The 26,735-nt window shown below is 40.1% G+C and overlaps 1 protein-coding gene across 3 annotated transcripts in view; it reads left to right on the top strand.

Annotated features, from left to right (window-relative positions):
- PRORP (protein only RNase P catalytic subunit) overlaps positions 1–26,735 on the top strand; it is a 115,514-nt gene that overhangs the window by 3,278 nt on the left and 85,501 nt on the right. For all 3 annotated transcript variants that reach the window (XM_008512956.2, XM_008512954.2, XM_008512955.2), the window contains exons 3-4: positions 627–674; positions 1,152–1,284. In XM_008512956.2, coding sequence (XP_008511178.1) covers positions 627–674; positions 1,152–1,284 — 181 coding nt within the window. The remainder of the gene's footprint in view (positions 1–626; positions 675–1,151; positions 1,285–26,735) is intronic.

Below are 26,735 nucleotides of genomic sequence, written 5' to 3' on the forward strand. Positions count from 1 at the left end.
ATCTTGAATTAAGAACTGGGGAAAGAGAGAAGGCAGTGGAATCAATAGGGATTGATGGTAATGTAGGAAGAAAGAAGAAAGAATAAGTTGGTTGAGCAAATAAATCAATAAGTTGTTTCAAATGCCTCCAGCTAGGCTAGGCACTGAGAGTGTCATGTGTTTGATATAAGATCTATTATGACTGCATTCACAACCTAAATGGGAATACAATACTTGACCATTAAATAATAGTGGTGTACAACATGCTAGTATAAGAGGAGGAATTACTCTGGGCGGGAACAATCTCTGGCAGCTTTATGGAGAAGGTTAGAGTTGAGTTGATTTCAAGTTACAGTACTAATGTCAGCTGCTTTCTGTACAGGTCCTGTGAAGGTAGATTTAGACTCAAAGATGAGGGTCAGATGACTGGAGGAGAAGCAAAGGGAAGAAGGAGATCCAGAGTAGGGTACCATCAGCTCCTCAGCCCCATCACAGGGTGTCAAGTACTTCTGTGATTTAACCATTCTTGGGAAGTATCCTGAACTTTTCAGAGCTCTTGCCTACTGAGTTTCTAAATACAGTGACTGTCTTTCGGTTGAGTAGGCACCTGACCTTCTGATGATTTGATTTTGCAATCTTTTTTGTAGTGTTCCTGGAGAACAATGGAAGGGACAATTCACCACAATCCAGAAAAGGTAAAGGCCAATATTTTGTTTTTAACTTGTTTGATTCGGGTTTAGTAGGTTTTGTTGCTGCTGACTTAAAAGAATTTTTAGGAATGTCTTAGAGATAGGCTAACTAAGAGTTAGAGTAGCCAAGAAAAAGCAGTGTTTTGCATTTGGAGGATTTGCTATGCTCAAAATGTTTTCTCTGCAGGTGCTGTGAGCCTGGTGTGAAGCCTCAGAGATGTTTTCCCTTAGAGATTTGGGACCTAGTTGTGTTTTAGGAAGGACTTTAACTTTATCTGGACACTCAGCAGTGTATTCTTGGATCTTCTGGCACACAACTGTGTCATATTATCAGGTTTACAAAAATCAGATGCATGTGATGATCACAAGGGTTGTAATCTTCTTTTTAAATTACCCTTTCAATCCCCTCATGTCCTAGGATTATTCATGTTAGAAAAAGGTCTTTTCCAGGACACTGTTTAACACAAGCAATTGTAATTACAGTGGTCAATGTTTGGGCTGTGGAAAAACCATAGAGTCTATTCGCCTGAGTCCAGAAGAGTATGAGTTTCTCAAGGGGAAAATCTTGAGGGATGTGATAGATGGAGGTGACCAATACAAGAAGACGACTCCTCAGGTGAGTCTAAAACAGGTTTTATTGTATTCTTGGATTGCTTGTCTAGAGCAAGGGTCAGCAAATTTTTTTCTGTAAAATGCCAGATAGTAAATATTTTAGGCTTTGTGGACCATATGGTCTCTGTTCAACTTTTCCACTCTGCTGTTGTAGTGAAAACAGCCACAGACAATACATAAATGAATGAGCATGGTTGTGTTCCAGTAAAACTGTATTCATGAAAAGAAGTTGTGGCTGGATTTAGCCCACTGGCCAAAGTTGTCAACATTTAGGAGAGATGGCTTTGGAATTTCGTAGAATAATTGGGTTAGATTATCATCCATCTATTCAAGTCAGTCCTATTTCATCTGGGCACAAGTGCGTTTAAACCAAAAGGGTAGATGCTTATTCTTTGTCTAAATGCTTCCAGAAAACTGTGTTCAGTAAACTCCTTATGGTTTCTCACAGCTTTTCTAGTCAAGAGGGTTTCAAGTAACTTGACAAAATGATTTCCAAGTTTTCTTAGTATTGAATTTGATTCTCTAAGTCATTTTTGTTTTGTTTTGCTAATCTTCAGTACCTTGCTTTGGGAGATTAAATCTGCCCAAGGACACCTCACTAATAAAACCTAGATCTGACTGACCCCAAAATCTTTGCCGTTACACTCTGTTGCCTCTCATGGAATGGAAAGTTAGAGAGAATCCATGGTTCCGTGTATGCCTGGCAGCCAGCTGGTTGTAGCAGCTCTTAATGCCTTAGGAATTTCTGCGAGCTAAACTATGGTTTAGACAAACTTCCCTTCTCTCATCAAACGTTGAACACTGTGTGTCTTTGGAAGTAGGTGTTGAGATAGATGTGAGATTGTGGGAATCATGCTGTTGCGACCAAGAACTTATCATTTCTGTTGCAGGCCCATTGAATGTTCTTCCCACCCGCCAACTTTTTATTTAATAAAATTTTCAACCAAAAGAAAAAGTGAGAAAAGTAGCACAATGAACACCTCCATACCCTTCACCTAGAGTAACCAGCTGTTGTTAGGCCACCTATATTTCCTCTCTATCTAGCTGTTTTTAGGAACCATTTAGAAGTAAGTTGTAGACGTGTTATCTTAAATATTTCAGCGTAGATCTTCTAAGAATAAGAGAATTCTGTGTAATTTAATACCATTATCACATTTAAGAATCTTAACATTATTTCAGAGTCATTTAATAAAAAGTACACAGATTTTCCCAGTTGTTCCCCCAAAATGTATTTTATAACTTTTTACCCTCTGATCCAGGATTCAATCAAGGCTCACTCATTGCTTCTGATTGCTGTCTCTCTCTAAATCCAGAACAGTTCCCCCTGCCTTTTTTTGTTTTTATGACACTGACTTTTTGAAAAGTCTGGGTGGTGTGTCTTGTATGTGGCTTCTCCAATTTTGTGCCTATGAATCACTTGAGCATCTGGTTAAAATGCAAATGTGATTCAGTTTTCTGGAGTGAGGCCTGAGAGTCTGTATTCTGAAGAAGCTCCCTGGTGATGTGATTCTGGTGTTTGGACCACATTTTGAGTAGCAAGACTGTGGACTAATTGATTGTTTTCTCTTCATTAATTCAGTATAAAAGCTTTTGGGTATACTAGATGCTGTGTGCTCCTTATTGCATCACAGCAGCCACATAATATCAGGTTGTTCTCACTAGTGCGGATGCTAAGTTTGATCAGTTGATTAAGAGGACAACTCCCAGATATCGCCATTATAAAGGTACATTTTTTGTTTTATATATATTTTGTGTGTGAGTGAGGAAGATTGGCCCTGAGCTAACATCTGTTGCCAATCTTCCTCTTTTTACTTGAGGAAAATTGTTGCTGAGGTAACATCTGTGCTAATCTTCCTCTGTTTTATGTTGGATGCTGCCACAGCGTGGCTTGACAAGTCGTGGTAGATCCATGCCCAGGATCCGAACCTGTGAACCCTGGGCTGCTGAAGCAAAGCACACGAGCTTAACCGCTATGCCACTGGGCTGGCCCCAATCCTGTATCCCCTTTCTTGTCGTCTACCTCTCACCTTTAAGCTATTAATGAAACGTAGCAATTGCTGGTATTAATTGGATAATTACCATATGTCAAGCACTTCTAGGCCTGTTACACTCACAGCAAACTTGCAAGGGTATCAGCAGTTTGAAGATGAGGACACTCAGGATGAGAAATGTGTTCATGGTTAAAGAGCAGCGAAGAGAGGTCTGTGGCTGGATGGGTTCAGGTTTCGTTTTTGTAATATTGGTGAAGCAGAAGGAGCAGGGATGGATCCTGGGCACTGCCGGTGGACTGAGGTAGAACCAGCTCTTTTTCTGGGTCTAACGGGAAGGAATTAAGGATGGTGGATAACTGTGTAGGTGCAGCAAAGCGTTTAGAGCATTTATTCAGACCTCTAATTTCTCTGAAGGGCCCAAAGCAAATTGGTTGTTCGAAGATGGGAGAAGGTGTGATAGCGTAAGGGACCTTGAGGAGAGTTTTAAGCCTTGGAAGTTTGGAATATTTGTGAGAGGATTGGGGAAAGTATTACTGGATGTTGCTGAAGCCCCAGCTGAGGCTGGAGAGCCTGTGTTTCTAATGGCATTGATCTCTGAGCCATTTTCAGCAGTCCTGGGCCATCCAGGTACAGGAACAGAGAAGGCAGGTGGATTGGATGGTACAGGATTTTGCCAGTCTGCTACAGTTGAGGGAAAACAGGAGTTGAGGGTATAGATGAGAGGGTGGCTCAATTAATAGACCATGAGATCAAGGGTGATGGGAAGGAAGTAAAGATGGGTGAGAGCTCATGGCTTAGGAGACAGTAGAGGTAAAAGTGGACTGGAAGCTCACTGAGGTTGAAGAGCAAGCATAAAGGAACTGAGAGTGACAATCAGGAGGTTTCATCAGTGTATGTTAGAGTTTAGATTTCAGAGATAGAGTGGTCTTGATGATGACAAAGTCCAGGGTATGCGAGTTACGAATGATGAAGAAACTGAGAGCCTAAAGTGCTAGATGGTCATCCACAGAGCTCTTGAGTGTCCATATGATAATTTTTAAAAATAATAATTAAGGGGCCAACCTGGTGGTGCAGCGGTTAAGTGCGCACGTTCTGCTTCGGTGGCCTGGGGTTTGCCGGTTCGGATCCCAGGTGTGGACATGGCACTGCTTGGCATGCCATGCTGTGGTAGCCATCCCACATATAAAGCAGAGGAAGATGGGCACGGATGTTAGCTCAGGGCCAGTCTTCCTCAGCAGAAAGAGGAGGATTGGAGCAGTTAGCTCAGGGCTAACCTTCCTCAAAAATAAATAAATAAATAAATAAATAATTAAGGGGCCAGCCTGCTGGCATAGTGGTTGAGTTCATGCGCTCCACTTCAGTGGCCTCAGGGTTTATGGGTTTGGATCCTGGGGTGCAGACCTACACACCACTCATCAAGCCGTACTGTGGCAGCCTTTCACATAAAGTAGAGGAAGATTGGCTCAGATGTTAGCTCAGCAACATTCTTCCTCAAGCAAAAAGAGGAAGATTGGCAACAGATGTTAGCTCAGGGCCAATCTTCCTCACCAAGAAAAAAAATAATTACAACCACATTTATGGAATGCTTACGAGGTGCCAGGCATTGTGCTTTACCGCTGAGGCTGGTGATGAAGACTGTGAGTCAGATAAATTCTTAAAAAATGTAGAGACGCCTAGGATGACACAAGATGATAGCAAAGAGGAGAAGTCAGCAAACCTGGCCGGGAGACCAAATCCAGCCCATCACTTGTTTTTGTAAATAAAGTTTTATTGGAACAAAGCCACGCTCATTCATTTATGTATTGTCTGTGATCGCTTTTGCCCTGCGGAGTTGGGTAGGTACAAAAGAGACCATGCGGCCTGCAAGACCTAAACTATTTAAAGTCTGGCCCTTTATAGAAAAAAGTTTGTTGACCCCTGGTGTAGATGAATATCGGAAGCCTCAGCTGACGTGGGGAGTGGAGAAGTAGTGACTTTGAAGGAGCAGTGGGGACTAGGGTGGCCTCTCCTTTCTCCTTGGTCCTATAGCATGCTTTGAGAGAAGAAGCAGCTACTACTTAAGAATTAAGTAACTAAGAAGTCATTGATGACTTTAGGGAAGGCAGTTTCAATACTTCACTGGGGGCCAGGTTATAGCAACTGAGTGAACACACCTGAAGAAAGAAATGGGATAGTGGTGGCTGGAGGATGGTAGAGGTGAGGGAGGGTGTAGGGAGACGGGGAGACACGCATGTTCGTAGGATGAAGAAAGTGTGTTGGTGAAGATAGCAATGTTAAATAAGCAGGACAAGCAGGAGAGAGAATGGATGACGGATGAGCGAGGTTCAGTGGTAGGAGAGTTGCCAAAAAGAGCCCAAATGGGGAGGTTAGAAATGAGAGAAACTTGATTTGAGATGTAGGAAAAGTGAGGATGAGTGTGGATATAGGTAAATGTACAGGTAGAGGGAGAGAAGGTTGAGGGAAATGACATCTGCTATGTTAAATGGGATGCAAGGTGAGAGCTGGGAGTCAAGTGAAGGGCTCGAGGGAGCGAGGAAGGCTTGGAATGGTTCTTGAGGAGAATGGTGGAGATACTACTCAAGGCAGAAAGATTGTCGTGGGGGGTCGGTGCTGAGATGTGAGTCAGTGAATTTGTACACATTTCTCTGTGTGAATGTGTGATTTAATATTTTTCCAACAGAGCTCGGCTCTCCTAGAGTGGTCATAGTGAAGAGCAAATGTAGCCTTGGTTCAGATTTTGGGTTTTATTGGTTAGATGTGGCTGTGACAATGTGACAGGGAGCAGGGGAAGGTAGTTCCTACAGAGTAGTTAACATGATCACCATGGGGCCCAGACTAGACAGGCAAGGAAGGCACGCCGGAGAGCACTGTCCTGGAGGGTTCAAGGGGCTGGTAGTCTCAATGTGGGACAGAAGAAAAGGGATAGTAAGAGTAAGGGAATGAAAACTGGAAGGCTGAGGTCAGAGAGCACGTGAAATAGTTGAGGCTAAGATTTCAGAGGGAGAGCCAGTCAGGCCCTGGCCACCTCCAGCGTCAGGCTATCCGGGTTTGGCATGCACCCAGGGTCAAGTTCAGCTCTGGAGTGTCATTTCCCGAAGATTTTCATCTTGCTTACTTTTTTGCTCACCATGTGTATTAATTTGCTAGGGCTGCCACTACAAGATACCACTAACTGGTTTATTTAAACAACAGAAATTTATTTTTACACGGTTTTGGAGGCCAGAAGTCCAAGATCACGGTGTCGGCAAGTTTGGTTTCTCCTGAGCTTGCAGATGGCCCTCTCTTGCTTTGCCCTCAGATGCCCTTCTCTGTGCTTGAGCATTCCCCGTGTCTTTCTGTGTGTCCAAATTTTCTTTTTATATGAGGACACCAATGAGATTGGATTGTCTCGTTTTATGACCTCTTTTTACCTTAATCACCTCTTTAAAGGCCTTATCTCCAAATACAGTCACATTCTGATGTACTAGGGGTTAGGACTTCAACATATAAATTGTGGGGTGGTCACAATTCAGTCCATAACACCATTCATTGCAAATATGTAGTGTTATAACTATATTGTGTTCAGCATTTTAAATTATTTTGTACTTGGAACAAATAGCTGGCACTGCCTTCAATATTGCTTTCTAAAGCTTGTGTGTAATTTGGGAATGTGAGGTACAAACCAAGGAGTAAGTACTAAATCCATGTTGGGTTTCTTTGTCTACTTAAAAAAATTTATGGTGTCAGCTGACCTCCATAAGCACCTAAAATGAGCATTATCAAAATTGTTTTCAGGCTTATATGTTTTCACCAAATAGAACTTTTGTTCAAAACAAAGTACGTGAAATGGTACCCTCTAATGAAGTGGTTCTCAGCCTTGGCTGCTGGTTAGAATATTTTGGAAGATGTTTAAAAATTACTGATACCTGGACTCCACTCCCTAAGCCTTTTGGTTTTAAGTTGAATTCAGTGGTATTACATACATTTGCATGTTGTACAACTATCATCACCATCCATCCCCATAACTCTTCATCACCTGAAACTGAAACTCTATACCCGTTAAACAATAACCCCATTCCCCCTTCCTCCCAGCCCTTGGCAGCCACCATTATACTTTCTGTCTTTATGATTTTAACTTCTGTAAGTACCTTGTATAAATGGAATCATACACTATTTGTCTTTTTGACTGGCTTATTTCACTTAGCATTATGTCATCAAGATTCATCGATGTGATAGCATATTGCAGAATTTCCTTTCTTTTTAAGCCTGAATAATATTCCATCGTATGCGTATACCACCTTTTGTGTATCCATTCATCCATCAATGGACACTTGAGTTGCTTCTACATTTTAGCTGTTGTGAATAATACTGTTATGAACGTGGGTGTACAGATAACTCTTCAAGACACTGCTTGCGGTTCTTTTGGGTGTCTACCTAGAAGTGGAATTGCTGGATCACATGCTAAATCTGTTTTTAAGTTTTTGAGGAACCGTGTTCCACAGCAGCTGTACCACTTTACATTCACACCAATAGTGCACAAGGGTTCCACTTTCTCCACATCCTTGCCAACGCTTGTTTTGTGATTTTTTGATGGGAGCCATCCTAAAGGGGTGAGGTGGTATCTTGTGGTTTTGACTTATATTTCCATAATGATTAATGTAATCTTTTCATGTGCTTATTGGCCATTTTTATATCTTTTTTGGAGAAATGTCCATTCAAGCCCTTTGTCCGTTGTTTTTGGGGGTTTTTTTGCTGAGGGAGATTGTCCCTGAGCTAACACCTGTGCCGGTCTTCCTCCATGTTGTGTGTGGGATGCCACTACAGCATGGCTTGATGAGCAGTGAGTAGGTCCACACCTGGGATGCAAACCCGTAAACCCTGGGCCGCCAAAGCCGAGTGAGCGAACTTAACCACTATGCCACTGGGCTGGCCCTGCTTTGTCCATATTTTAAACAAGATTTTGGCTTTTTTATTGTTGAGTTTTAGATGTTCTCTATATATTCTGGATATTAATCTTTTATCAGATGTAGATTTGCAAATATTTTCTCCCAATCTGTGGGTTGCCCTTTTACTTTGTTGATAGAGTCTTTTTATACACAGAATTTTAAAAATTATCGTGAAGTCCAATTTGTTTATTTTTTCTTTTGTTATTTATGCCTTTGGTGTCATGTCCAAGAAAATCACTGCCGGACCCAATGTCATAAAGCTTTTGTTCCACATTTTCTTCTAAGAGTTTTTTTGTTTTAGGTCTTACATTTAGGTCCTTCATCCATTTTGAGTTAATTTTGGTATATGATGTTAGGTAAGGGTCCAACTACATTCTTTTGCATGTGGATATCCAGTTTTCCCAGCATCATTTGTTGAAAAGACTGTCTTTTCCCCCTCTTAGCACTCTTGTCAAAAATCCTTTGACCAGGGGCCGGCCCCGTGGCGCAGCGGTTAAGTGCGCATGTTCTGCTTCAGCGGCCTGGCGTTCGCTGGTTCGGATCCTGGGTGCCGACATAGCACCGCTTGGTAAGCCATGCTGTGGTAAGTGTCCCACATATGAAGTAGAGGAAGATGGGCACAGATGTGAGCTCAGGGCCAGTCTTCCTCAGCAAAAAGAGGAGGATTGGCAGTAGATGTTAGCTCAGGGCTAATCTTCCTCAAAAAAGAAAATCATTTGACCATATATGAGATATGAGAAGATCTGGGTTTATGTCTATTCCGTTGGTCTGTATGTCTGTCTTTATGCCGGTACCACACTGTTTTGATTACTGTAGCTTTGTAGTAAGTTTTAAAATCAGGAAGTATGAGTCTTCCAGTTTTGTTCTTCTTTTTCGAGATTGTTTTGGCTATTCAGGGTCCCTTGGGATTCCATATGAATTTTAGGATGAGTTTTCCTATTTTTGCGAAGAATGTCATTGAGGTTTTAATAGGGATTGCCCTGAATCTGTAGATTGCTTTGGATGGTATTGACATTTTAACAATATTAAATGTTACAGTTCATGAACATGGGATGTGTTTCCATTTATTTATGTCTTTAATTTCTCTCAGCAACATTTTGTAGTTTTCATTGTCCAAGTTTTTCACCTCCTTGGTTAAGTTAATTCCTAAGTATTTCATTCTTTTTGATTCTAATATAAATAGAATTGTTTTCATGATTTGCTTTTTAGATTGTTCACTATTAGTTTATAGAAATGCAACTGATTTTTATGTGTTGACTTTGTATCCTGCTGCTTTGCTGAATTGATTTATTAGGTCTATCAGTTCTTGTGGAATCTTTAGGATTTTCTACATATAAAATCATATTGTCTGTAAACAAAGATAACTTTCTCTCTTCCTTTGCAATTTGGATGTCTTTTATTTCTTTTTCTTGCTTAATTGCTCTGGCTAGAACTTCCAGTACTATGTTAAATGGAAGTGATGAAAGCGGGCATCCTTGTCTTGGTCTTGATATTACAGGAAAAGCTTTTACTCTTTCACCATTGAGTATGATGTTTGCTGTGTGTTTTTCATATATGGCTTTTATGTTAAGGTAGTTTTCTTCTATTCCTAGTTTGATTAGGTGTTTTTATCATGAAAGGGTGTTGAATTTTGTCAAATGCTTTTTCTGCATTAATTGGATGATCATGTGTTTTTTTTCCCTTCATTCTGTTGATGTGGCATATTATATCGATTGGTTTTCATTTACTGAACCATCCTTGCATTCCAGGATTAAATCCCGCTTTGTCATGGTATATAATTGTTTTAATATGCTGCTGAATTCTGCTTGCTGGTATTTTGTTGAGGATTTTTGCATCAGTATTCATAAGGGATATTGGTCTGTAGTTTTCTTTTAGTATCTTTTTTCTGAGTTTGGTATCAGGGTAATGCTGGCCTCATAGGATGAGTAGGGAAGTGTTCCCTCCTTTTAAATTTTTTGGAAAAGTTTGAGAAGGAGTGGTATTAGTTCTTCTTTAAATGTTTAGTAGAATTTGCCAGTGAGCCATCAGGTCTGGGACTTTTTTTTGTTGGGAGATTTTTTTATTACTGATTCAATCTCCTTATTAGATACAGGTGTATTCAGATTTTCTTTTTTCTTCTTGATTATGCATCTTTTCACTTCCGTGATCAAAAGCAGCAATCAGAGCACAGAGTCCTGATATTTGGAGACCAGCATCCTTTTGCCCACTCTGGCTCCTGTTAGCTGTGTGCAGGCTGCTCCAGGAACATGTGTACAGCTACCTGCCATGTGGCTTGGAGTAAACAGTAGGTAGGTGCTGTGCTTAGATCTGAAACTGACTGAAATTAATCACAATTTATCATCCAGGGCTTCCTGTGGAAGTTGCAAATCTTCAACAGACTCCAGAGTTCCAAAATAGGTATATCAGACAGACTCTGTCAGTCCAATTGTTGTGTAGGTGGGGAGGCAGATTCCTGGTGCTTTGTTTTCTGCCATGTTCCCCTCAACTTGATGAATTTTAACACGTCTACATCTGTGGAGCTGTCACCACAGTCAAGATAATGAATATATCTATTACCCCCCCAAATTTTCCTTTTGCTACTTTGTAATGACTTCCTCCTACACCTCCCTCACTTCTGTCCCCCGAGATAAACACCACTGAATCATAGAATATGTAGTCTTGTCTAGCTTCTTTTATTCATAAGCATTTTGAGATTTTGAGATTTCATCCATGTTTTGTGTCTCAGTCATACGTTAATTTTTATTGCTGAGTAGTATTCCATTGTGTGGATATAGCATGACTGTAAATTTATTCTCCTGTTGTTGGACATGTGGGTTATTTGCAGTTTGAGGCTATTACAAATATAGCTAACAAGAACATTCTTGTACAAGTCTTTGTACTTTACGCTTTTGTATTGGTTTCCTAGGGATGCTATAGCAAATCACCACAAACTGGGGGACTTACAATGACAGACATTTATTCTCTCACAGTTCTGGAAGCTGGAAGTCCACAATCAAAGTGTTTGCAGGGCCATTCTCCTTCTGAACGCTTTAGGGAAGAATCCTTCTTTTCCTTCCCCTAGCTTCAGAAACTCCTGGCTCCTGGCGATCCCTGGTGTTTCTTGGCTTTTAACCACTTCACTCCACTCTCTGCTTCCTCTTCTCTGTATGTCATCTCTTCTTGTAAGGACATCAGTCATTGGATTTAGGGCCCACCTTCTTCCAGTATGACTTCATTGTAAGTAGTTAGATGTGCATCCAGGAAAGGTCACATTCTGGTGGACATGAGTTTTGGAGGGGACACTCTTCAACCCACTACAACTTTGCTTTCTGTTGGGTATGCATCTCGGAGTTGAACGACTGGGTCTTATGGTAGGTGTGTGTGTAGCTTTTTAAGAAACTGCCAAATTGTTTTTCAAAGTGGTTGTCCCATTTTACATTTCTACCAGCACTGTATGAGGAGTAGTGTACAGTTGCTTCACGTCCTGGCCAACAATCTCTCCCTTTAGCCATTCTAATGGATGTGAGGTAGTATCTCATTATGGTCTTAATTAACATTTTCCTAATGACTGATAATCTTGAGCATCTTTTTATGTGCTTAATCGCCATCCATATGTCTCCCTTGGTGATCTTTTGCCCGTTTTTAAAATTGGGTTGTTTTCTCAAGTTGTAAGGGTTGTTTATATATTCTAGATACAAGTCTTATGTCAGATATAAAATATTTTGCAAATATTTTCTCTCAGTCTGTTGCCTGCCTTTCATTTTTTATAAAATAGAGATTCTGATTTAATTGCTCCGGTTTGGGGCCCAGGCATCAGAATTTTTGAAAGCTCCCAGATGATTTCTTATGGTCGAGAACCACTCCTTCTAATGTGAGGTTTTGAAGAATCCTAATGTATATTTGGCAGCTTCTTTTCTACAGGATAATTTTGGGAAAAAGTCTCAGTCGTAGGTAAATTTTTAGCTTTTCAGTTCTAAACCTTTATTTACTGTACTTAGACATCCCAGCCAGCAGATGGCAATAGTGTAACATGTAAAAATTATCCTAGGTCATTTAGCCAAGTCAATTAGGTTAAAGGATTTGGTGAGCTGCTTTTATTATCAAACTGAAAGATATCTATGTCATTTTCGTTTGTCAGGTTAATGATAGTAGGTAAAGATGGGAGCTGCATATGTGGATTTTAAGTGAACAAAGCAGAACTGCAGATAATGTGCATGTACTACTGATTCAACCACATGAAACTAATTGAGAGCACGTCAGTGAAGATCAAAAGAAGAATTTGGAGCTATGTGGATACTGTTAAATTTTTTTTTTTAGATTTATTCTTCTTTTCTTTTGAAGATTTTTCCTTCTTCTCCCTAAAGCCCCCCGTACATAATTGTATATTTTTTTAAGTTGTGGGTCCTTGTAGTTGTGGCATGTGGGATGCCGCCTCAGCATGGCTTGATGAGCAGTGCTAGGTCTGCGCCCAGGATCCGAACCCTGGGCCGCCAAAGCGGAGCACGCAAACTTAAGCACTCGGCCACAGGGCTGGCCCCTAGTTTAATATTAATAAGATTTTTTTCCCTCTTATTTTCCTTTGTTCTTAACAATTACATTAAATTACAGTCAGTTCTTTTTTTTTCGTGTTCAACTGCTCAGGTATAACTTCAATTTTGTATTTAATCTTTTTTTAGGGAAAATTTCAAACACAGGCAAAAGTAGAGAGGCTAGTATAACAACCCCCTAACTCAGTGATTCCTAACTCATGGCCACTCTTGTTTCATTTATGGTTCTACACATTCCTCCTTTACCCCTCAGATTATTGTGAAGCCAATCTGAGCTTCATCGTTTGTCCTGTAAATTACAAATTCACTTTTAAGCAGCTTTCTTTATTTCTCTTATCTTAGAAATACTCCTTTGTAAAGTGATATTTTTCTTGTAGAGTAAATAACACTTTAGAACAGCAATTCTCAAACTTTTTGGTCTCAAGACCCTTTTACATGCTTAAAAATTAAGAACCCCTGGGATCTTTTGTTTATGTGGGATTATATCTATTAATAATTACTGGATTAGAAATCAAAACTGAGAACCTTTAAAAATAGGTATTAATTTATTTAAAATAACAATATCAAAACTATTACATGTTAACCTACGTAACATTTTTTCTCAATCATAACCTAGCATCCAAAACAAAAAACACTCTGCAAGAAGAAAGCGTCGTCTTATGTCTTTGTGAACGTCTCTGATTCCACTGCTTGATAGACGACGACGGAATGTTTCCATCTGCGTCTCTGTTCAGTTGTAGAACATTGTTTTGGTTGAAGCATGTGAAGAAAATGGAGGCTCATCGAGATATGTAGTTGGAAAAGGAAAGAATATTTTATTGGTATTTTCAGATAATGGTGGTTATTCTTCTTTGATATTATGCCAAAATTCCACTGCATAGTTGTAAGCAAATGCGAGTGAAAAGGGCAGATAACATCTTAGTATTATTATAAAAGTAGTTTTTAATCTTACAGATCCCCTAAAGGTGTCCTGGGGAAGCCCAGGGTTCCATGAACCAGAGTTTAGGAACCACTGTTCTAGAAATACTCTGCTTTAGATGGAGTTTCCTTTTTCTTTCTATTTGAAACGTTTAAGTGAAATTTATTTCCCTCAATTTTATTATACAAACATATTAAGAAAGGAAATTAAAGCAAAACAAAGACAACAGTGTCACTTCTCAGCGTATCTTCTTAGTTTTTTCTATTCTCTTTTAGTTCTTATTGAGACTTACTTCATCATCTTTTTTCACTTTCCAAAATGGAAATTTTTTTTTCCTAAAAATAAAAATAATATTTATTAATTTTAAAAAAATTTCAGTGAAAATAGACAACTCTGAAAAGGAAATAATAGCCCACCATAATCCTCTCATTTTGAACTTTTAATGGAACTTTTTTTCAACTTTTAACGAAACTTTAATCACAATAGCAGTCCACCATAATCCTGTGATTTAGAACTTCTTAAATAAAACTTTAATGACTTGGGATTCTGTTTTCTAAAAAAGAAATTGGAGGAAGGCAAATTGCCTGTAGTACATTTAATTGAGTTTTTAGGGTTAAGTTTAAATCAAACCATTTGTTCTGCTTGATAATATCTCTTCAGTTAATTGACAGAAGGGAGGCCTTCTGGTGTTTCTCTAAGTACAGATTTAAGACAGCACTTGTGACCCAAATGAAATGTCAGTATAAGAACTGATCTAATGTAGGTTTGTTTGTGTTTTTCTTAATTTGAGAGTGGCAGCTGCAGACTCTGAAAGACGTGAGCTAACTGAGCTCTTCATCACGGTCTTCAGAACCTTCACGCTCCTCTCATGTGGGTTTGAAGATCTGGTTATCTCGAAGATGAACTATGGGGTTTTCCCCCAGGTTTAAAAAAATGTTGAGTGGTAAATGGCAAATTTTGGGGGTTTGGTAGTTTAAAAAAAAACCTGAGAGAGAAATTTAATTATCTGCAAAGTATAGTTTTAAAGCCATGTGTTTCGAAGTCTCTATACAAGCCCATTAATGAATAAATAGTCCTCAATTTGTGAAAGTTCTGCCCAGTGCATACTTAATTAATCACTAATGCTGTTCCCCATTCCCTCTTCTTCAACTCAACAATTAAAAACTGGAAAATGGCCATGTGATCGCTTGGTCATCCAGGTGTGTTGGAGCAAGAATTGTGATAAAAAATGTGAAACTTCTAGAAAAATCAATGAGTTCAGAAGTACAGGAAGGGTAAACACGTGAAACAGCAGCAGCCTGACTCCTTGCAGTGGCCTTTTCAGCATCAGATAATCCCTTGTTTCTTCACTCTTCTCGTTTTCTCTTTTGTATGGCACTTGTTGAAATTCTCCCAGCCGGGATCCACCCGTTTTTGTGAGCGGAAGCTTGAGGCAGAGCCTTTCCTCCTGAGGCCTCGCTGAGTCTGTTTGACAAGGGCATGAGAGTTGGGGGTGCGTGGGGGTGTTGGTTGCTGCTGTTTCAGAGTTGGTGGGTGATGTTTAGACGTGGAGGACATGGTGGGGGCGGCTCTGAGGAGGACCCAGAGCTGGAGGATCCCTGTGGATGACAGCGCAGAGGCCGAGGGAGAAAGGCACCCTCACGTGAGGAGGTTTGAACAGGGTGGGAGTGTGCAAAGGATGAACTTGACTGAGTTTTCTCTCAGGCCAATGGCGAGACAGTCTGGTCTTTCTTACACCCTGTGGTCTTGCTCCCTCAGGTGCAGGCTGGTACTGTTGTTACAATGTAGCCCCATTATGCAGTTCGGCATCGAAACCAAGTCATTTTTTATAAATTTGTATTTATGGGAAACGTATTGTGAGTTCTGAATAGCCATTTTATAAGTGAATTTTTAGAAACAGTGTGTTGAAAGTGAGGCTCTGCCTAAAGTGACGACACTTTTCTTCTGCTTAGAAAATGCCGCCTCAGATTTCTGATTCCATTTTTTTTTGCTGTGGACCCAATGTATCCATTTTTATTGCCTTTTCATTGGGTGGCCTTAGAGAATAGAATTGTGTAAATAAGATAGTGGATTAGAAACAATCCCGCACTGGTACTGAAGACACTAGCTTACTTCTGAGGGCAGAGAAAACTCCCCTTGTGGAAGAGCAGCAGCTGCGATGCTGAGCATGAGGCAGGGGCCGCCTCCACTCTCCGTAGCACCAAACTGCTGAGCTTTCGACAGAGGCCCCCCTTGCAGGCTTTCTCTCAGTAAATACAGCTTTCTCCTGGTTATGCAGATATCAAGAATGTCAGTCATCCTTGACCTGCCTCTTTCCTTCATGCCCCACCTCCAATCTCCCAGAAAATGCTGTGGAGTTTCTTCGGAGTCTCTCTGACCACTTCTCACCCTCACTACTTCCACATTTTGATCCAAGCCAGTGGCATCTCCAGACTGGACAGCTGCCATAGCCTGCTGACTGATCTCCCTGTTTCCCAGCACCCATGTCTGTTTTCAGCTGGGGTGGTCCATATTGGATCACATCACTCTTCTGGTTAAAACTCTCTAATAGCTTTCCATCTTGCTCAGGCTGAAACTCAGAGTCTTTACAGTGACCCGTAAGGTCCTGTGCAGTCTGGCCCCCTTAGCCTCTCAGATCTTACTGCATTCCAGCCACACTGGACTCCTTGGTGTTTTTCCATCCTACCAGATATGCTGCTGCCTCAGGATCTTTGCACTTGCTATTTCCTCTTCCTCCAGTTATCTGTATGATTATTCATCCACCTCCTTCAGCTCTTTTCTTAAACATCTCCTTCTTAGAATAGTTCTTCCTGACCACCTATTTCCAATTGCATGTATTCCCTCACCCTCACCCAAGCAGCCCTGTCTTCTGTCCCTACTTTATTTTTCTTTATAGCATTTATCACCATATGACATCCTATGTACTTTATTTGCTTTTATTATCTATTTTTTCTCCATATTAGAATAGAAGCTCTGTGAGAGTAGGAATTTTTGTCTGTTTGAACTTAGAAGAGTGCTTGGCATAAAGATGCTGAATTTGTTGAATTAATGAATAATAGTTGCCATTTACTAAATTCTTACTATGTGTCAGGCACTGAGCTGGGATCTTTGTTATCACTAATCCTTGTGATCATCCTGTAAGGAAGGCAGCATCTCTTTTTGCTAAGCCTCAGAGAGGTTAAGTGACTTTGCCGAGTTTGTTAGTAGCAGAGCTCAGATGATAACCCAGGCCTGTCTCCAGAGTCTGAGTTCCGTTCACGAAGCTTCCCTGTGTTCCTGGTGAAGTGCTGGTCGCTAGGAGGTTTGATAAGGTATGGTTTGCTGTTCTTCATTTGATAAGGGAAAGTATACAGTACATTTCTAACAACACTTTCCATCTTGGATTATCTTGACTTTAAAAGATTAAAATGAAATGAAATTGAGTGTTTAAAGGAGCATGCCTCAGTTATCTGGAATGTTTACTTATATGTAGACATTATTTCTCCAAATGCAAGGGAGAAGGGAGTATTGTTTGTATACTTGAAGAAGTCAAGAGATATTTCAAATACTAATTCTGCTTTTTAGTTAGTTTTAACTATGGTTTTTTTTCCAAAAAGCAAACATTTGGGGGCTGGCCCAGTGGTGTAGTGGTTAAGTTCAGGCGCTCTGCTTCAGTGGCCAGGGGTTTGCAGATTTGGATCCTGGGTGCGGACCTAACACCGCTGGTCAAGCCATGCTGTGGTGGCATCCCACATGAAATAGAAGAAAATTGGCACAGATGTTAGCTCAGGGCCAATCTTCCTCACCAAAAAAAGAAAAAAAGCAAACATCTGTATAGGCTCATTATATGCTAGTTGCTATTATGAGTACTTTACAACTATTAACTCCTTTAACATCATCTTTATAATAACCATGGGAAAGTTACTTCATTACTCTTATTCTCTACTTCCTGATCTTTGAACAGAGAAGACTGGACCACATGGTCTCCAAGGACCTCCAGCTCTGAAATGTTAAGACTTTCTAACTGTTGCCAGGCAACCTAGTTCTGTGTTACGATGAGGTCATCTTTTCCTAGCAGGAGCAGATATGATGGTGGAGCCCTGAACTCAGCACAGAGTAGGAGAGGAAGCTGTGATTTAGATGAATAAAAGTGCAGAGTCTGTATCTAGCGTGGTGTCGGTCTAGGAAGGAAGAGAGGGGCATCAGATCATTGCTGAGGTTTTGATGGTGTGAAGCTCCATAGATGGCGTCGCTGCTTTTCCTTAATATCTTAAGGTAGAAATTGGAAGTCGGGAAGTCTTGAGCAGAGCACCGAACACTTCCTTATTATCCAGCACTACTTTTTAGCTATAGGTTGAAGCTTGGCCAGTGGTTCTTCTCTCTCGAGGTTTCAAGAAATAGCAAATGGAAAAGTCAAGAACTTGGAACATGAAAATATTAAACTTGAATCTGATCAGCTTTCTGGAGCCAACTACTAATTTACAGGAATTGTTGGGGACTTATTACACCTCAAGGATAGAATCACCAGATCTGGTCCATGGGAAACTGTAAGACAAACAACCCAGCTTCTTCCAGTAAATCAGTGCAAGGAGAGAGAACACCTACAGATCCAAAGCAGTTTGTGATACATCAACCGTTTGCAGGATGTGGATGATGTTGGGCCTTTAATTCCAGATCTGAACAATCAAGGAATCTGAACACCAATTGTTGGAGATGTTAAGAAATTGTTATTGATTTTTTTACATGTAGTAATACTGGTCAGTTGTGTTTTAAAACTCTTTATATTTTAGAGCTACACACTGAAATATTTATAGATGAAATGATGTGATCTCTGAGATATGCTTCAAAAATAACTGGGAAATGGAGCCTAGAGTAGTTGGGGTTACATGTGGAACAAGATTGGCCATAAGTTGATAAAATTAGTTTATGGATTCATTGGGATTTATTGTATTATTCTGTCTACTTCTGTAAGTTTGAAATTTCCATTGTAAAAATCTTTCTTAAAAAACTGACGTATTAGGGGCTGGCCCCGTGGCCGAGTGGTTAAGTTCGCGCGCTCCGCTGCAGGCGGCCCAGTGTTTCGTTAGTTTGAATCCTGGGCGCTGACATGGCACTGCTCATCAGACCACGCTGAGGCAGCGTCCCACATGCCACAACTAGAAGAACCCACAACGAAGAATACGCAACTATGTACCGGGGGGCTTTGGGGAGAAAAAGGAAAAAATAAAATCTTTAAAAAAAAAAAAAAACTGACATATTAAATAAATACCATATGCTTTCAGGATAGAAGTTATAAAGAGGGAGATTTTAAAACAAGGCATCTTTAGTGAATTTCATGCAGAGGCAACATCATCATCTAGTATTTTTCTCCACACAAACATATATTCATTATAAAAGATGAAAGTAGTTCAGAAATGTCACTATAAGAAAGTGAAAGTCCCCTTCTTTAATCAAATAGTATTTTTAAAATACTGAAAATTGTCCTGTCATTTGCACATGGTAGCAGTCCTTTTTCCATTTATGAAATGCACAAGATGAAATTTACATCACGAGGTGGAGAGAGAGTTCATACTGAACCACATTGCTTTTGCCTTGCAAAAGGGTTATTGTTTGTTCTGGGGAGCCTTAAAAAAAAGAATCCTGTATGTGTTAGTCCATTATATTGTGACAGCTGTAGCTAAGTGGCAGTCTGGAGTGCTCCGTGTGCAGCCACCCCTGCCTTTAGTCAGGTGGCCACTGCAGGTTAGTTCTGGTGTGGTTAGGCCTTCCACGAAGGGAGCTTTGAACCTGAGAGCCTCCGTCCTCCGAGCTGCAAACTGGGAGATGTGGAGTAAGGGGATTTCCACTCTTTGTTAATGAGCTCTCCAGGCACATTTCCTCTTTGTTTTTGCCTTTTCCTCAGCTGTAAGCAGCTGCAGGAAGTAAAATGTGATTTCCTGCACTCAGGAGTGCTGGCTTTTCTTCTGCAGACTTATAACTGGAAGAGTGGACTGGGTATGGATTGAGCTACCTACACAGCTGATTTAAATGCTAGGTTTTGTTTTGTTTTGGTGAGGAAGAGTGGCCCTAAGCTAACATCCGTTGCCAGTCTTCCTCTTTTTTTTTTCTCCTCAAAGCCCCAGCACGTAGCTGTAAGTCCTTCTAGTTCTTCCACATGGGACGCTGCCACAGCATGGCCTGGTGAGCGGTGTGTAGGTCCCCGCCCAGGGTCCGAACTGGTGCACCCCCAGCCTCTGAAGCAGAAACGTGTCAGAAATCAGAGTCTTCATAAATACTTCTCCCTTTCTAGGCTCCCATCCTGCCATTGCGTTTCTTTTGTGACTTTACTCTTTGCCACCCAGACTGAAGAGATTAAAACCGATTTTGCCTCTTGCCCTTCACCTGTGTCTATCAGTCACTAATCCTCTGTGCAGTTTTCTTTATCTGCCTCTGCTGCTTCCTTTCCACCACTTCCATCTTGTCTAGGCCTTGGACGTTTCAGCCTCAACCTCCTTCTTGCCACCTAACTGGTTTTCCTGTGTCTGCACTTTCCTTCTTCCATCTGTTTTTCACACTGTTGCCAGACCCATCTTTCCAAACGCTGATTTAATCGTAGTATTACCTTGCCTGAAATCCTTCTGCAGTTTCCCGTTCTTACCCTGAAAGCAACTCCCTCTCCACAGTTTCGGGGCAGCCTGCTTTTCAAGCCCCATTGTTCATTACTCTCCTCCACAAACTCCTGCTTCACCCGGAGTCGGCAGCTCCCTGCCTCTGGACTGCTTTGCTGTTTTTTCCTCTGCTTTTTCCCTTCATCTAAATGTACTCCTATCTCCAAATCCTGTTTTTCTTCAAGGCTTATCTCAAGTCCCTTTTGTGTCAGAAGCCTTTCCTCACCTCTATAGTCTGCATTTATCTTTTCTTCCTTTGAACTTGTTGCATCTATTAACTCTGGCACACGTTTGGCTATAAATCCTATACCTGTGTTCTTGTTTTGGTGCTTACTTTTCCACATCAGTATCTGTAGTCTCTTCAGCCACGTTATAAACTCTTTGTGAGGAACAGGGCACCCTCCTTTGTATTCTCCACAACACTTGGCATCCAGTGAGCGTGCAGTACATATTGCTGTTTATATGTTAAACCATCCAATATTTGCATTTCTTATGTCATGGCTACCATTTACCTGATCATCTTGTGTAACCTTTACCATACATTGAGGGAAGGAGTGTTTTATATACTGTGCAGGTGAGGGAACGGGCTCGGCGAAGTTCCTGAACGGTGGAGCCAGCGCTACACGGTTTAAGTCATGAAGCCCAGATCCAAACCCACATCGTTGGACTCAGTTACACATGCTGTTTGCACTTATTAGTAATTCTACCTCCTTATTAGTCTGATGCGTGTTTTTGAGGGTGGAAGAGTACTTAACTCTTAGCTTGCTATTACTTGCTTAATTAATGGCAGCAGAAGAAAAAGTGCGCAAACAGGGATTAGTGGTATTTGCTAGCCGGAATTATGAAACAGATGCAAACTGTGTCAGAGTTCACAGGAAAATAGAATTTCCCTAATCTTGTTGATTACTGGTGGGATGACTCATCTTCCAGTTGTACGTTGCTCTTAAGTTATTCAATATTTGCACAAGTTAGACCTAGAAGGGAAAACCACTGATGAGATGTACAAGACACGTCATTTGAGCCCGTGAGTGTTCCCGGGATATCCCCAAGACTTCTACCTGAGTAGTCTTGCCTCTCCCATTTACTGCTTGACTCTTTCACCTTTCCAGTTTCTTTCAGGGTAAAATCACTTCCCATTTCCTTTCTGCCCTTCATGTGGACAGCTTCCATGGGCTACTTTCTTGCTACTGCAATGCAGGAAGATTTACTGTATGCTATTGAACATTAGTCAGATTTAGTATTGTTTATCTTAGGCACTAGAAATTCCAGGAATTTAAAATTTTCCCTTCTCTATTCTTGATTTTTTTTTCATTAAAAGAGGACAAAAAGACAATCCAAACCATTTTCTTTTTTAATCAGTAATAAAATTGGGTATAGATGATAGTAAATTCTACTTCACTGCTGTAAGAAAATTTTAAACTTTGATGACTTTTGCAGATACAACTGATAAATTGTTGTTTCTACTTTATAAACAAAAGAAATAGCTCATTCAGCTCTAAAGTAATGAGTTAAGTAGGAGTCAGAAATAGAGCCTCCGTATTTTTTATGTAGTTATTAGCTTGGTCTTTTTTCCCCTCGACATCTCAGTTTTCTAGTAGGATTGTTTTGAGGATAGAATCAGAACCCACATACACATTGTGAAACATAAGGTAATCTACAGGGATGCGCTACAGGCAAGCTCCAGCAGAGAGCACTTGATTTATGAATCATCTCTACACGTGCACTGCAAGGGCAGCGGATCTAGTCCCGGGATAGACCCTTTGAAGGGCATGGGCCGAATGGTCTCTTTGGCCCCTGAATCAGAACGCCTGGGCACAAACGAAACGTAGAACATGTTTTTCTTATTCTTGTGGAGGCAGTTAGGTTATTGGTACTTACGGGGATCCATCTCCTCTATGGCCATATGAAGACAGGAGCCCGTTTCTGAGTCGGGAACAGAAAGCAGGGAAAGTTATTTTCCTGGTATCCTGTATTAAAATCCAGAGTTCTAAATGGTGACAAACCATTGGTAAAACTTGTACTATTACTAGTTACCTAAAACACGTGTAGAGGCTTTTGTAGTATAGACTTTCTATAGTCAAATCATTTCATTTTATTGAGTCCTTACAATAGCCTTCTGAAGTAGGCAGCCCCATTTTATAGCTGAGGAACCCGAGGCCCAGGAAACTGAAGTGAGTTGACCAAAGTCCTATGAGCTAATGGCTGGCCCAGCTGGGAAGATGCAAACTCAGGTTAGCTCATCGCTAGTCCAGGCTCCAGTGTCCTCACAGCTCCTCTGAGGGTTTGTGCATGTCCCTGAGGAGGAGGATAATAACATCGTATCCAGACTTATTAGTAAAGGAAGCATTTTGATTTTGGTCACTTTTTCGGGGTGAACAATGAAGAATCTACAAAGATTCTTAAAAAGAGCCTTGGGCAACTCTGCGTAATTGCTTTTCTCTGGAAATTCTTTCTGAGTTCTCTTAGTTAAGTTCTGTCTATGTATAGTGCTCAATTTTTCTTCAAGCCATTTCTCTCCCTTATTTGAAAAATAAGTGTTGACTTTCTGATTTCCTTTTAAAAGGTTCTTCAGTGAGTCTTATCTGTGCAACGTTTTTGTTTTGCTTTGTTTTGTTTTGTTTGGGGATCACCCGGTGAAAGGACTTAAATATTCTGCGTGTTTGCTTCCAGGGAGGGAGGGAGCTGGGCCCTGTGCTGGTGCCTCAGAGCAGGCTCCTGGTTGGCTGCGCAGCAGAGGGGATTTCCAGGGTGTGTGAGCATGGATGAACTCCTTGAACTGAAAGCAGAATTTAAAAAACAAACAAAAACGTGGTTGATAGCATTTCTGGATTTGCAGGATCCAAGCGGGTTATTGCCTTTCCATGCCCGATCTGTTTCTTTCTAATTTAGGAGCAAGATTCTGTGATGAAAGATATGTTGTTTTTTTGCCTTTCTTTTAGCTGTTCTCTGTAAGTCTGTTAGGATATGACATGAAAGGGAAAGAGAGTGGGATTAAAAGAATATGGCTTTTTGTTCTACCTAGAAATTTAATTTCTAAACCATCTTTACCTGAATAAGATCTATTTCCCAAAGCCCAGGCACGATTTAAGAAATAACTTTATACTTGTGAGTAAATTTCATTCTGTCTGGGGTATTTAGTAGAAAAATCGGCTTGGAAATATACTTAGCTGCTAGAGAACATGTGTCTTTAACTCTTGATTCGAGATGATTGAGAATTGTTTAGTGAAACCTTTTCAGTCCTTTATGTAATTGATAGTGGGCTATCATTTTGTATCTCAAGACAAAAAAATAGATTATCTTCTTCCTCCTTCCCCCTCACTCCTCTTCCTCTTCCTCCTCTTTTTTTTTCTTTCTAGCTGTATGGTTTTTCATTGTGTAGAATGACTAATTTGGTTTCTTATTTAGTCTTCTATTAATGAAAATTTAGGTTAAGTTTCTTACTATTAAAAAAATGCCACTGTGAATCATCTTACACGTTCGTAATTTCTCATATATTCTAATACAGCTGTAAGATAGATTCCTGCAAGTTGAATTCCCGGGGGAATGGGGAGATATCAATTTTGACTGGCCTTCATGGAAATTTTCTCAGTATACTTGCATACTGATCAACAAAGTATGAGCATTCTTGTTTCTCCACAGCTTTGTGTTCCAGTGTGTCATCACACGTTTTGATCTTTGCCCATCTTAAGTGAGAAATGGAGTCTCAGTGTAGAGTCAATTTACATTTTTCTTAGTAAGTAAGTCGAGGATCTTTTCATGGGTTTAAAAGCCACTTGTCTTTCTTTTCTGCCAACTGCTTGCTTCTGTCTTGCCCATTTTTTACTTGAATTATTGAGGGTTTTTTATTGGTTTGTAGGAGTTCTTTTTTTGAAAAATTTGTTATTTGAATTACAGATTTTTTGAGGCTTTTTTTTACCTGCAGTTTTTTTTCCATGCACATTTTTAAATAGTCACATTTATCAAAGTTTTCTTTTATGGCTCCTGGGTTGCATATTTAGAAAGGCCTTTTCCATTACAAGATTATTTAAAAACAAACAACAAACACAAACAAAGAACCTCCTTTTGCCCGCTGCTGCTCTTGCTTTTGTTGTTTTCCCTTTGAATTTCTGATCATTTGGAATTTTTTCTGATGTAAATGAGGTATAGTACCAACTTGATTTTTTCCCAGCTAATTACCTAATTGTGTCAACACTATTTATCTAAAAACCCGTCTTTTCCCTGACTAGGTTGGAATGGCACTTGTAGCATGTATCAGATTCCTATATATATTTGGGTCTGTTTCTGGACTTTCTGTTCTGATTCATTAATGTGTGTGCATGACCACACTGTTTTGGGCTTTGTAGTTTTATAATATGTCTTAATATGTAGAAGAGCTCATCCATAGGACTGAGGTTTTGGCCCTTTTTTAAATAAACTTTCAAGGGACAAATATTATAGGTCTGTGATAAAATGTATTAATAATGTTCCCTGGGGCAAAATCATGTTTTGTATATATTACAGAGTCCCATTACCCATGGCTTTTAAACATTTTTGACCACAACTCAAGTGCAAAATACATTTTATGAAACAACCCATCTACTAACTGAAAAAAAATTTTACATACAAAAAATTACGTTCTCTTGCTACATGTGTTGCACTGTATTTTAATTGTTTACTTTCCCCTAGAATTCTGGTTCCAACCTATTAAACTGATTTCACAACTCAGTAATGGGTTGTGACCTGCAGTTGAAAAATACTTCATTAGGCATCTATTCAGGTGAAATCCCATTAGTCCTTATAAGTCGTTTTTTGGGGAGAGCAAGAGAGGGAGGGATATCTCTCCTAAATACACTAGGGAGAGCACATCAAAGCAAGTAGGATTTCTCAATAAGAGAACTCATGAAGGACATTTGCATTTCTCTTTCATTGTTTCCCAGTACCTTGTGGGGAATGGCAGTTGTCTTGACTGATGTGCCTTGCTAAAGAACTTAATAATATGTGCTGTCCGGGAAGGAGGAAAAACTTACAAGGCAGGTGCCAGGGGGCACAGGCCCGGGTGGGAACTACTCCACTGTCTTCGAACATAGTTGTTTTATTGTCTTCTGGCTTTTGGGGTTCCCAGCTTGACTTTTCTTGCTCTGAGGTGTAGTAGAACATATGAGAGCATGGACTTCTATGTTTCAAATCCCAAGTCCACCACTTAACTAGTTATGTGACGTGCTTAACTTCTCTCTGCTTTAGTCTTCTAATCTGTTAAGTGGAGAAAATGGTAATACCTACCTCATACCACTGACAGAAGAATAAGAGAGTTAATAGATGAAACACACTTAGATTTCTTGTTTTTGTGATCTACATGGCACATGGAAATCTCTGTAGAAGTCTTTGTGTTGTTATTATTATTTGGCCTGGATATATATAGGATTTTTTTTTCTTCAACCCCCAAATTAAAACTTTTATGGGAAGAGGACTAGGTGAATTTTATCATTAAGTTTCCCTGAACCTCATGAGTCCTTAAAGATTTAGATATTTTTTAATCTTAGGAAAGATATATTTTTTTAAATGATTGGTTCTCATCTTTTTGTTCTGATTTATTCCTTGGGAGCGCCCTTGTGAGGCTTAAGTTGGACCTCTAGTCTCTGTCCTTTATAATGTTCCTTCTCTTAACTCTCTTTTTGTTTTTTTCCTCTGCGTTCTACTAGAATTTTCCAGAGTTTGTGCTGCATTTCACAAAATCCATGTTCTAGTATGTTACTTCCAATCTTTACGGCTTTCACCGAAGATTTAATTCTGCTGTTGCATTTTGTTTTTTCTTGCATTTCTGTTTTATTTTTGCCAGATCCCTTTGCATCTCCTGCTGTTCTCTCCTTAAAGCTCATTGCTCTTTCTTCATAGATGCAACCAAGTTTGTCCTCTTATTTATTAAGAGGACAATAATAAAATATGTCCTCTGTCTGTCCCCTAGTTTTTGGCATTTCTCAGGGCTTCCTTCCTGTTTTCCTACTCTGCCCACTCTCCCTGTCCATTTTCACCCACTCCTGTGGTTTTCTCTACCACCTGTATGCCAGGGACACAGATCTTTATAGGTCCAGCCCTCGCATTCTCACCCAACCCCAGACTTCCTGTTGGACCTTTTCCTGAATGATATTCTTTCAGTGACAGGATAAGAGTGGTAAACTATTTTATTCTTTGTCTGAAAATACCTACTTCAATCATAGTTTAACTATATAGAATTTAGTATTTTTCCTCAACACTTTGAAGATAGTATTCCGTTGTCTTCTGGCCTCTATTCTAGTTACTGTTGAGAAGTTTGCTATTGGTGCCATTTTCGTTCCATTGTAGATCCTCTCTGTCTCCCTTGTTGCTCTTGAGATTTTTTTCTTCATTCTGCTATTCTGCTATGATGTGTATGTGTGCTTGCATTTATTTTTCCTGCTTGGGATTCACTGAACTTCTTGAATCTGAGGTTTCAAGTCTTGAATCAGTTCTGAA

This window comes from Equus przewalskii, chromosome 1 (assembly GCF_037783145.1).
Source record: "Equus przewalskii isolate Varuska chromosome 1, EquPr2, whole genome shotgun sequence".
NCBI classification, from domain to species: Eukaryota; Metazoa; Chordata; class Mammalia; order Perissodactyla; family Equidae; genus Equus; species Equus przewalskii.